We start from the raw sequence: 13,333 nt of genomic DNA, 5'->3' as shown, positions 1-13,333 counted from the left end.
CATTAGCTATTGACGAGGTTCACATATTACATCATATTGAGTACTTTTTATGTTTTATACCATTAGCTATTGACGAGGTTCACATATTACATCATATTGAGTACTTTTTATGTTTTATACCATTAGCTATTGTCGAGGTCCACATATTACATCATACTGAGTACTTTTTATGTTTTATGTTTTATACCATTATCTATTGTCGAGGTTCACATATTACATCATATTGAGTACTTTTTATGTTTTATACCATTAGCTATTGTCGAGGTCCACATATTACATCATACTGGGTATTTTTTATGTCTTATGCCATTAGCTATCGTCGAGGTCCACATATTAAATCATATTGAATACTTTTTATGTTTTTGCCTGTTACAACACTTTTTTTAACAAAATGATCACAACGTTGAGCAAAGTCGCTCATATTCTAAATAAAATGCATTGTAGATCAAGCAATGATTAGTTGGATGAATTGTAATAATGATGTATTTAACTTAAATTTTTGTGTAACTCATATGTTATTAGTAGTCCCGTAACCAAATAATTCATACACAAACAAGGAGTTTAGTACAAAATTAGATTGAGAAAACGTGTTTCAAAAACAGCCAAGATCCAAATGAACCTCATGACTCAACCATCCTCACTGAAAGGCTACTTGCATACTTAATTTAGTAAAATTATTTTGTCACAGTTGTTTATTATGCTTTATATTCATCATGAAGACTACAAACATAGTTCACAGACAAATACAAAATTTTGCTTCTGTGCTCAAGAGATCTTTCTTAATAACAGTCATAACTGAAAAGTGAAGTAATGATATCCATGCAGATAACATTACACACTATGTGCTGAAAAATGAAGCATGGATATCCATGAAGATAACGTTACACACTATATGCTGAAAAATGGAGCAAAGATGTCCATCAGATAACATTACACACTATGTGCTGAAAAATGGAGCATGGATATCCATGAAGATAACATTACACACTATGTGCTGAAAAATGGAGCAAAGATATCCACTCAGATAACATTACACACTATATGCTGAAAAATGGAGCAAAGATGTCCACTCAGATAACATTACACACTATATGCTGAAAAATGGAGCAAAGATGTCCACTCAGATAACATTACACACTATGTGCTGAAAAATGGAGAAATGATATCCACGCCTATAACATTTCTCACTAAATGCTTCTGGATACCAAATAAAACATTTGCTGCTAATACAAAATAAAATCAACACATGCATATTTTGTTGTTATTTTTTTCTTACATAAAAACTCTCAAGCGAAGAGTAAATTGTTCTTTTCTCAGATTATCATAATTTAGATCTTTTCGATTACTATAAGAATAAGGCTACAAAACAAAACTTTATAATTCAACTAAATCTACAGGCGATAAGTACTCATCTTATAGTATATTTTCTGTAACTTCCATCTTTCTCATCCAGATCTTGCAGGATTGGAAGAAGACTTAGCTACCAAGAAACTAGAAGAAGACGATGACGACAGAAAAATGAAAGGCAAGATTAACAGTCTCCATGTTTATTTATCTTACATTTAAGTTGTATATTTGTTTAATCAATTGTGTGTGTCACTAAGAAAATTGGTTTAAAAAAGCAACACGAGACATGTTACCTCAATAGTCTAGATTTCTATTCTGTTGTTCTTGTATTAACTTTACGAATGTAAATGAAAGATAGAAATATTTTCTCTTCTGAAATGCATTAACTTTACAAGCGTAGAATATAAAAAATAAACAAGTTTTTGTGCTTTGTTAATATTTTTTAACAAAAAAGAGGTCCTTTACATTCTGTTAACTTTCACACAGTAAAATTACCTTTGTATTGCGTTAGTTATCATAGGGTAGATAGAAATATAGTTTCTTTAAATTCCTGTGGTGTAAATACGTATAAAAGATTGTTATTGTTTTTTTGTCTTAGTTAATTTAGGGTAAAGAGAAATAAATAGTTCCTTTACATTTCCTATCAAATATCCAAGATTTAATAAAAAGTATAAAGAATTACTATTTGTTTTGCGTTAATTATCACAGGCTAAAAAAGAAATAAAGAGTTCCTTCTCCTTCCTGTATTTACGTTTTCAAACTAAATAGGTATACAATCTTACTTGTGTATTGCGTTTGTCATCATAAGGTATAAAAATAGTTTTTTTTTACTCCCGTGTTAATTTTACCAGATTAATTAGTTATAAAAGAATATTTTTATTGTGTTATCATACAGTAAATACAAATATAAGATTTCTTTACGTTCTCGTGTTAACTTTCCCATATTCAATAGGGAGAAAATACTATTTTTGTATTCTATTAATTATCATAGGGTATCATAGATAGAGAGTTCATGTACATTCCTTTGTTAAATTTCCACAAGAAAATGGAATGACTTTTTGTAGTTATCATAGGGTAAAGGTAAATAAAATAATTTTTTACATTATCGTATTAATTTTTCAAAATTTAATAGAGATAAACAGTTATTTGTTGTATTATATATTAGTTATCAAAGGGTAAAGGTAAATAAAATAATTTTTTACATTATCGTATTAATTTTTCCAAATTTAATAGAGATAAACAGTTATTTGTTGTATTATATATATTAGTTATCATAGGGTAAAGAAAAAATTAAGAGTTATTTTATCTTCTCATGTTAACTGTTCCAGAGTAAATAGATATAAGATTACTTTTTATTGTGTTAGTTCTCATAGTAAAAAATGTAACGAATTAGTTCCTTTGTGAATATTCCCGTGTTAACTTTCCTAGAGTAAATAGATATAAAGGATACATTGCATTCCCAGGATAACATTTCCATGGTAAAATGATAAAAGGCATATTTTGTTCGTGTGTTTAACTCATGTGAATGAACTGAAACTTACGTTCGTGTTACCTATACTAGAATATTTATATATCATATAGAGAAACAGAGAGAAAACACGCTTTTTTAAGTTATTTCTACCACAATACGTTGATATAAACCATTATTGTGTTTTATTCTGCCTGTTATGTGTTTAATATATCTAGTAATCCTTAAGAATGTTTGCGTAAAAAAGTGTGGTTCACTTATGTTGTACTTCACAGGTACGATAATTCTTTCACACCTTTTTAAACGCTCTCATGCTATTAGGCATTTATGTCTAACTCCCAAGCTTAACAGAAAAGTTCCTTTCGTTTTTTATGCTGCATAACACCGTGCAGTATATGTATTGAAAAATGTTTCACACTTTTGTTTCAGCCGTTCAAAGTATACGTATAGAGATTTTTTCATAATCACTTCCAGAGTTTATGTATAAAGAAGCGTCACAGGTATTTCAGATTTCTCAGCGGTTTTGAATATTGAGATTTTTGCACTTCAATGTATAAAACATTTATGAGTATTGTGTATGTTGAAGATCGTTTCAGTATCACTTTAGACTACATAGATTATGTTTATCAACAGGATTGGTTCGCTTTTTATTCATGTAGAGAATTGTTGTACAATGGCATTTAGCTGTCGAAGGGTATTCGGGTAGAAATAACTTTTTAACAATTAATCCACACAGTATTAACGTAGAAATAAAGGTTTTCCAGTAACGATTAACCCGCAGAGTATTAATGTAAGAAGAATAGTTTTACAGTGACGAAAACCTCACAGAGTACTAATGTAGAAAGAATAGTTTTACAGTGACGAAAACCTACAGAGTACTAATGCAGAAAGAATAGTTTTACAGTGACGAAAACCCCACAGAGTATTAATGTAAGAAGAACAGTTTACAGTGACGAAAACCTCACAGAGTACTAATGCAGAAAGAATAGTTTTACAGTGACGAAAATCCCACAGAGTACTAATGTAAGAAGAATAGTTTTACAGTGACGAAAATCCCACAGAGTATTAATGTAAGAAGAATAGTTTTACAGTGACAAAAACCTCACAGAGTACTAATGCAGAAAGAATAGTTTTACAGTGACGAAAACCCCACAGAGTATTAATGTAAGAAGAATAGTTTTACAGTGACGATTTGCCAAAAAAGTACTAATGTAGAAAGAACGTTTTTACAGTAACGACGAACACACAGAATGCTACTTTAGAAAGAATGGTTTCACCATGACGATCAGCAGAGTATGAATGTAGAAAGAATATTTTTACAATTATGAATTAACCAACACAGTACTAATGTAGAAAGAATAATTTGATATGACGATTAACTCATATAAAATTAATCTAGAAAGAATAGATTTACAGAGACGATTAACCCTCAGGTTATTAATATAGAAATAATTGTTTGGCAGTGACGATTAACCCACAGAGTATTAATCTAGAAAGCATGGTTTTATAGTAATAATTACCCACATAGTACTAACATAGACAGGATAGTTTTGCCTGACAACTAACCCACGGAGTATTAATATAGAAAGAATGTTTTTACAGAGATGATTAACCCACAAAGAATTAACGTACAAAGAATAGCTTTAGAGTGACGAATTACCAACATAATATTAATCTAGAAAGAATAATTTTATAATTACGATAATCATCACTATAAAATCATTCTTTCTACATTAGTACTTTGTAGTTTAATCGTTCCTGTAAAACTCTTCTTTCTACATTAGTACTCTAGGGGTTGAACCCCTAGAGTATTAATGTATAAACAATGGTTTTAATGTAACGTTTAACCCACATTTTATTAACGTAGAGAGAATACTTTTACAGTGACGATAAACCCACAGAGTATTAATATAGAAATAAATATTTTATAGCAACGATAAACCCACAGAGTATTAATATAGAAATAAATATTTTATAGCAACGATTAACCCCAGAGCACCAATGTAGAAATAATAGTTTTACTGAGACAATTAATAAAGAGAGTATTAATTGAGAACGAATGGATCTACAGTAACGACTAACACAGAATAATAATGAAGAAAAGGTACTTTTACAGACACGATTAACTCACAGAGTACTAATGTAGAAATAATACATTTACAGAGACCATTAACTTTATGAGTATTAAGTAGAAATAATGATTTTACAGTAACGATTAACACACATAGTACCAATGCAGAAAGAACAGATTTACAGAGACAAATAATCCATAAAGAGTTCATGTAAAAAGAATTAACTCACGATTAACTCACAAAGAATTAATGTAGAAAAAATAGATATACAGAGACCAATAACCCTCAGATTATTAACGTAGAAAGAATGGCTTTACAGTAACGATTAACCGACAGAGTACCAATGTAGAAAGAACAGATTTACAGAGACAACTAATCCACAAAGAGTTAATGTAAAAATAATGGTATTACAGTAACAATTAACACGCAAAGTACTACGTTAGAAAGAATGGTTTTACAATGACCATTAACCCACAGAGTAATAACGTAAAACGAATAGTTTTACAGCGACGATTAACCAAAAGAATATTAATGAAGAAAGAATTGTTTTGAGTCACGATTAACCCATAGAGTATTAACGTAGAAAGAATGGTTTTACAGCGACGATTAACTCATAGAGTATATTGTTGAAGAACTGGTTTTACAGTAACAATTAACCCTCAGAGTATAAACATAGAACAGTAGATTTACAGAGACGAATAATCCACAAAGTACTAATGTAGAAAGAATGGTTTTACACGCCGATTAACTCACAAAGCATTAATGTAGAAAGAATAGTTTCACAATGACGATTAACCCTCAGAGTATTAATGTAGAAAGAATAGTTTTACGGTGACGATTAACCCACATAACATTAATGTAGAAAGAATGTTGAGAAATGTTTTGAGAACTATCCAAGTTCAGTTGCCGCAACTGGTGAAGGACAGGTGCAAGTCTGCCAAATGTTGTTAGGGTTTATCTTCATAGAATTACTGCAATGATAGAGCAGCTAGATGGAAGCCACTACTCACCCAGGCAATATTGTATACCAAAAAATGGGCATTACAGGTGATATCACACCCTCCTGCTCTTTGGGGCAATGTAATGTTTTTTTGTGAGGGGTCAGGATTTGCACAATTCTTGGACATTGGATATTCCTGGATTTGACGACTATCCTCTCAAGATCAATCAGAAAGCCATGATAGGGTAAAACAGCATTTCTATTGTGGTGTGTGCTGACTTTTTGGCAGCTGGATGGTAGTATGCATGGAAAGTCCCGTCTGGTCATTACCTCACAATTCTCAGACAGGGGCACAATTGGATTTTGTTATCTATCTGCTGAGAAATTTCTGTTTAACCATTTTCAATTCATGACAAAATACATCACAACTTTCAAGCAAGGCCTTTTACCTGTTTACAACAATCACCAGCTTACGAGACAAGGCAGTGTTTCATTCAAGATGGGGCTCTTGCTCATTCAGCCCAAGACATTAAGCAATGCCTTGAAGGTCAGGGTATTACTATTTTTCCATGACCAAGCTAGGCGCCATATATGAACCCTATCAAACTTGTGTGGTCCATGATTGATCATTCGAGGGACTAGTTCTTCACCAGGTACAATTAATCCTTCAGGCCCAGATTTCGGGTACTCTAAATAAGATGTGTAAACATATTTCTGCCTGAAATATTACAAAGGACAGATCTACTAAATACTAATGGCAATGTTGTACCTTTTATTTTCATTAATAAATTGACATACTTTGTTTGAAGTAGGTGTCTTCTCACTTATTGGTAGGCTATGTTTGCTTATTTGAATAAGGTCAAATCTCCCATATAATGGCCACTTCCATTACAAAAAGTAGAGAAGACAGAGTCTTCAGGTATTTCTAAACCCTTACATAACTGATGTGACCAGAGAACCCATTAATACAAGCCTAGAAAATATTTTTCATACGATCTCACCTGTGGGAATATCTTTAAGTACCAAGTGGAAATGGCCTTTCACAATGTGTTCACAATAATAAGCTTCATGAAGCTGAAATCCGGTTTACTTGACCACTCTGTGTTTACATTTGTGCCAATGACTAAAAGTGCAAAACGTTTTAATGGAAAACAAATGTTCGCTTTCCTCAACTTAAAGAGAAAAAAACAACACCAGGTATATTCTATATGCTACAATAATTTTTCCATGTATAATCAGACTGTCCTAGTCATCTCGATTTTTAAACTTTAAGTCAAAACCAAAAATTGAATGAGCTTTGTGTCTGTGGTATTTTATTCTTGTGTTAGAAAAAATGTGCTTCACGATATAAAACATAAAAACTTTCAAAAAAATCTTCAAAAACATCTTATAGGCACATAAAATGCTTTTACTTTTACAAAAATCTGAACTTTTAAGTTGAAAAACTTAATCTTTTACATGGGTATCGAAAATACCTTTACTGTCATAGCAACAACGTTTAAGCAAAATACCTTTAAGGGCTTTACTGCACCTCCATCAGCAGGCTCCCCAGGGAGGTTCTGTACTATTCATTGGTTTTTGTAGTTTACTTGATTATTTCTCTTGCTTTTCTAGGCTCTTTTTAAAACTCTAGGGCTGTCCTAGACTGGATTATTTGCCAGTCTGTCAACTTGTCCTGTTCTGAAAAATAAATCAGGCTTCAGTTCATTTCATAAACTAGGCCTAACATTAATGGATGGTCTGTTGGACGTCAGAGCTACTGTTAGAAGTCCCAGGTGATACTGGGATTCTCTGGTGCTGATGGCACTGTTCTGATACTGGTTACTTTCTTATTAGACTGCAACCTTTTATAACTTTTAGCATGTTTTTGCTCCAGAAAGACCTTTTTAAATTTTAGAATTATATTGACATGCACTCGTCGTCTGGAGAAATTGACCAGACGTATTACCACGTTGCTAACACAGAAAATAATGTATGGAAAAATTATAATTCTACAATGTTATGATTCAATGTGGAATAATCTCTTCTGGATTTTTGTAATTCTTCAGGCATTTCAGTGACACGGAGTCTATTATTATGATGAATAACAGGCAGTGGTAATGTTTGACAAGTGCTATATTTGCTAGCAGTTTCTTTTTTCTTCCTTAAATAATTACATTTATAAGCTGACTGTATATCGCTAATGTACTGATTATACATTCCGCTCTATAATGCAACTGCCACAATATTGCTCACCTCCACTAAAGCATGTCTGATTCCAGTCTTCAACCTGTCCAAAATGCATTTCAACTTATGTTAGTACAGGTAACAGGGCAGCTATTTGAAGAAGTTTGTAAAGATCTCATTTTGTCATGGATTGGGGACAGTCTTTGACAGATGCACTCTATCTAGGATCTGTAAACGTTCTTTCCCAACCCAGTAAGTGGCTGAGAATTCCATCTGTTAAGTATGAAGACACACACACATTTGATATCAACTTTAAGCCTATCTTCCTTATCTACTGAAGAACCATGCCCAGGTTTCCAGCAGTTGATTGCAACGTGTGACCAAACATCAAGATGTTGTCTACATTGATCAGTCATCTTTACCATTATACCTCTCTCATTGGAAGCTCCATTTGTCACCCAAAAGTGGAAGGTTCATTACAAAAGCTGTATTGTATAAAAAGAAATCATACAAGCGATGTTTGATTGTTGAAAGCAATCATAGGTCAACGCTCTTCATACAGCTCAACTTGCCAGTATCTGGGAGTCAATTCTAAGCTGCTAAATTAATAGGTACTTTCCAGCAATATAATCACACAGTACTTAGTGTACCTTTCTTCTTTATAACAACCGTAACTGGAGATGACTATAGACTATCCAATAATCACACAGAACTTAGTGTACCTTTCTTCTTTATAACAACCATAACTGGAGATGGCTATAGACTATCCAATAATCACACAGAACTTAGTGTACCTTTCTTCTTTATAACAACCATAACTGGAGATGGCTAAAGACAATCCAGTATAATCACACAGAACTTAGTGTACCTTTCTTCTTTATAACAACCATAACTGGAGATGGCTATAGACTATCCAGTATAATCACACAGAACTTAGTGTACCTTTCTTCTTTATAACAACCATAACTGGACATGACTAAAGACTATCCAAACCCTTATTACTCGTTTGCTCAATCTCAACACTGGTTATATCCCTAGCAATTCAGAGAAAGCAAGTATAGCAATTTTTTGATGCCACCTGCATTAACCATATCTATATGATGGTGTGCCAGCGTTATTTGACCCAAATAGGAAAGTGTTATTCATACACTTAGGAAAGTCCAACCAGGAACTCAGTGAATTCCTATTGCTATGTTGAGTTGTATTTGTTGACAAGTTCCTCAACCAACAATCTCAGAAGCTTCAGGATACATTTCTCTCTCTCACCCCGTCCCCCGTTGGGCTCCATCCTGAACCTGGCCTCCCAGTTTCCTGGCGTTTTCAACCTTTTTTCCCTTTGCCCTCTGTCATGCTTGACTTATACTACAGTACTCTAAACAACTAACGGTGGAGTATTTTATACATAAAAAGTTACTCAAGCAAAAGAAAAATACAACTAAAATTACAGCATATTTTAGATTCACAATCTTTTAATTAAACACAGTTAACAAATCAGCTTCAATTACAATTTATTAATGGTGAGATACATCTTGTGGCACAAAATTAAACCTTAAACTTGAAGTAGTCAGCGTAGGCTAAATAAACTTGTCTGAAAGAGACACATCTCTAAAAAAATAAACATTGAGTGGGAGATCTTCCTGGCAATAAATCAGTTTTTCCATCTGCGGTGCTCGACTCGCAAATTGTGGGTTGCAGGATTGAAACCTGTCACCGAACATGCTTTCCCTATCAGTCATGGGGGTATGATAAGGTAGAGGTCAATCTTACTATTCGTTGGTAAAGAGCAGCCCAAGAGTTGACGGTGGGTGGTGTTGACTACCTGCCTTCTTTCTAGCTTATCACTCCAGACTTAGCTTTAGTAGAGTAGCTTTAGGCGAAATTATAAAAACAAACAAACAATTGTTCAAGGTAAACTATCACAATCCTCGCATTATGATGTAGTGTTATCCTCTATCAGGACAAAATCTGGTACCATTTCACATGTAAAATCCAACCCTCCAAAGCATAATAAGTTCTGTACGTCTATTATGCTGATGTTTCGGCACACCATAACTGTCAATGATACACTAAGCATATTGTTCACCACTGGCTATCAAAATACGAAGCTGTCAATTATTGTTAGAGACAGAAAACCACTTCTGAAGAATTCTTTTGATTTTGACAAAAAGTCCAAAGGAGTTGTGTTGTCAACTATGGGGCTAAAGTATATATTTCTAACGTTAAGCGATTCTCACGAAATTTTATTTCTCACTATTTGTACACAGTTGCTGCCCTGAAGTCCACATTAAGTCCACGCATTGTATGAAATATATTGTGCAGATACCAATCATTCATGGCGTAAGTGGTCTTCCACGATCTTGTCCACAGTATTTAGTATACAGATATGGCCTTTGATTTACCAAAATGAACTGTTACATGTGTGTTTGTCCAGTGTCAACATTTGAAGAATTTTGTTAGTCTGTAATTTCTCTAAAATATGATTATTCAGTTGTACTGAAACAATATCCTGAAGAAAACGATCACCAGAACAGTAAATGATCGATTCTAAAGACGAAATATGTCTTTCCAGAGATCTTATCATTCCCATAGCAGGACACACGAAACGTGCACATAGCAGGACACACGAAACGTGCACATAGCAGGACACACGAAACGTGCACATAAATTAATGACATATCCATTTTTGGAATTACATTCAAGTATAAATTTCGGGACCACATTGAATGTTTGCCTACTTTAATTTATGAAATACTGTTATACATTCTCAAATTATTTGAAAACAGAATGACAATCCTGTGTCATTGTGTTTCATTGCTTTTAGTGTTTAATACAGGAAACGTAGCTTTCTCTCATTGCTCTAAAAAGAAAAATGTATAATGTAATTGTATTATTGTATGCAAAAGGAAATCATTTCACGATACTGTAAAAAATTACTATATCTAAATGCATTCATGATATCAGAAAAACAAGTAGGTTCAAGAAGTTATAATAGGAAATGATAAAAACCCTGTAACCCGAGCACTTTCAAAAGGTCCACCTCTTGAAAATGCTCAGGCTACAGGGTTTTATCGTTTCATATATTTAAATGCAAATAGAAGACATAATATCAAGACATACGCTATCTTATTTTCCATTACCATTAAAATAAATAGATAAAAAATCGCGCTCTCCGTACGTTGGAGCCTGAGGTGCGTTATAAAGATGACACTCAAATCCCAGTATTCGGTCAGACAAGAGAAGCCCAAGAGTTGGCGCTGGGTGATCTTGAGTAACTGGCTTTCCTATATCAGTTCACAAGTAGGGACGAGCGCAGATAGCCATTGAGTAACTTTCCAAAGCAAAGAAACTAGTTTGTTTTACTTTACTCTTTTTATATACTAATTGAAGTCATAAACCAATGAATAAATATTTATGAAAGATTGATTTTTTTCCCATTGGATAGAATATTGCTTTCTACAACCTTTTTCCAGCTATAACAAACATGCTACTATTATGTTCGTTTAATACGTGCTTTTCAAGTGATTCACCCATTTTTGTTTTATTGAATACCAGCGATTTTAGATTACGTAATTAAGTACTTTCCTGTCGTTAAAGGCTGTCCAAATGAACTGGTAGCTCTCAATTCAACTAATGAACTAAACATCTTTGAATATTTCAGAGCATTTTGAACATAACTGTATTTCTGTGTTCTCTTGTTTAACTCATATATATATATATTTGTGATTAGAATATTTCATTGAAACTCTTACAGTGCACAGCCTGTTCACCTGAATTTCGAAAGTTTCATTGAAAACTGTAGTGCTGTAAAAGGAAATTAATGCTTTCTCAGATAATAGTTAACAGACGGTTTTAAGCAGGTTTCTAGAATGTTTTAAGGAATACTCTGACATATTATTAAATTTCATCTTTAAATATAGAAAACAAACTTCGTATGCTTCTTGCGCTAGGCCTCTGGCGGACAATATCTCTAAAACAACCCAGCTGATATTCCGTAGCTCTCCATTAGAGACTAGAAATGACTTAATTATTCGGTATAAACTTTCAATATAGACCAGAGCAAGTTTATATATATATAAAACGTATAAAGGAAAGTGTCCACCTATTCTTGAACTTTATTTCTAGTTTTTCACATAATATATATAAAGTTGTTAGAGAGAGAAGGTAGGGCCTTATTGGGGAGTACTTTCGTTTAATGTGATTAAGAAATATAATTTTGTCAGTCACTTTACTGTGCGCTGAATTAAGTACTATATAGGGTATTTGACCCTACCTTGTCTAGTGTTAGTTTGATAATGTCTACTTTTCGTTCTTCCTTTTCTCATTGCTAAAGAGAATTGAACGAGCCAGGGATATTGATGAGCTAAAGCGGCACGTTTGATGCGCTCGAGGGAGCAGAGGGTGACAGTAGACTGTATCTAATTCACGTTATTGATTTTAACTCACCAGTAAGATGTTTTCAAATCGTTGCTATGTGCTTAGAGCATGCGTAGTTGGTGTCTTTTCAGTTGATGAGACTGCGGGAAGGGCAAGAGCCTTTAGGAACAAAAGATAAACAAACAAATAAACAGAAATCAGGTGTCACACCGTGTTGAAAAGTGGTGTTGGAGAGTGTGTGAAGAAGACAGGCTAAGTGGGGAATAAGGCCTGACCCCCTTTTGCCACCCAAAGAGATGTCATTGAGAAAGAAGGTGTAACTCTAGGTCTTTAACCCTAATATCTAGTACTCATAAATTTATAGACAGGATGTTGTGTAACCATGTATTAACAAGATTAACATATTACATTTATCGAATTTTTAATAATACCTCAGGGTTAGCTACTGTTGTTTTAGTCTGAGCAATAACCAGAAATAAACGTAGAATTTTTGTTTCAAAATTTTTTGGCACGTGTGTAATGTTCAATCTTAAAAACTAATTTTTTTTAAAAAAAACAATGATTATTTTATACACGCTTCAATAAAAATGATATTGTTTCCAGTCTCCTAATTACTAAAATAATAACTTACTGTACAAGGTTAAAAAGTGGAAAACAAACTCATACACTCTATATGTTGCGACGTATATCTTGTGTCATCCTCAGGAGTGTAATGTTTTGCAAAAAATAACACTTATTTATATAATTATCAAAACACCAATTTACATATTAAAGAATTTCACGCCCTTTGCTGACAACATTTCCATCAGGTCCATCATCCTTATTCAGTAATTTAAATTCATTTTTTTTACATTTAGTTATTTCAATAGATTCACGTATATTCATACCAATTACATTTCCTAGGTTGTTGCTAAAATAACAGTTTTTCCCTATTGAATTGTGTGATTAGTTTCACTAACATGTTCT

The 13,333-nt window shown here is 33.1% G+C and overlaps 1 protein-coding gene across 4 annotated transcripts in view; it reads left to right on the top strand.

Annotated features, from left to right (window-relative positions):
- The window catches only part of LOC106465659 (chordin-like), a 209,642-nt gene that overhangs the window by 109,662 nt on the left and 86,647 nt on the right, over window positions 1-13,333 (top strand). For all 4 annotated transcript variants that reach the window (XM_013925897.2, XM_022393978.1, XM_022393973.1 and 1 more), the window contains one exon: window positions 1,454-1,525. In XM_013925897.2, the coding sequence (XP_013781351.2) occupies window positions 1,454-1,525 (72 nt within the window). The remainder of the gene's footprint in view (window positions 1-1,453; window positions 1,526-13,333) is intronic.

This window comes from Limulus polyphemus, unplaced genomic scaffold, assembly GCF_000517525.1.
Source record: "Limulus polyphemus unplaced genomic scaffold, Limulus_polyphemus-2.1.2 Scaffold69, whole genome shotgun sequence".
NCBI lineage: Eukaryota > Metazoa > Arthropoda > Merostomata > Xiphosura > Limulidae > Limulus > Limulus polyphemus.
This window is presented reverse-complemented; position numbering and strand designations above follow the sequence as displayed.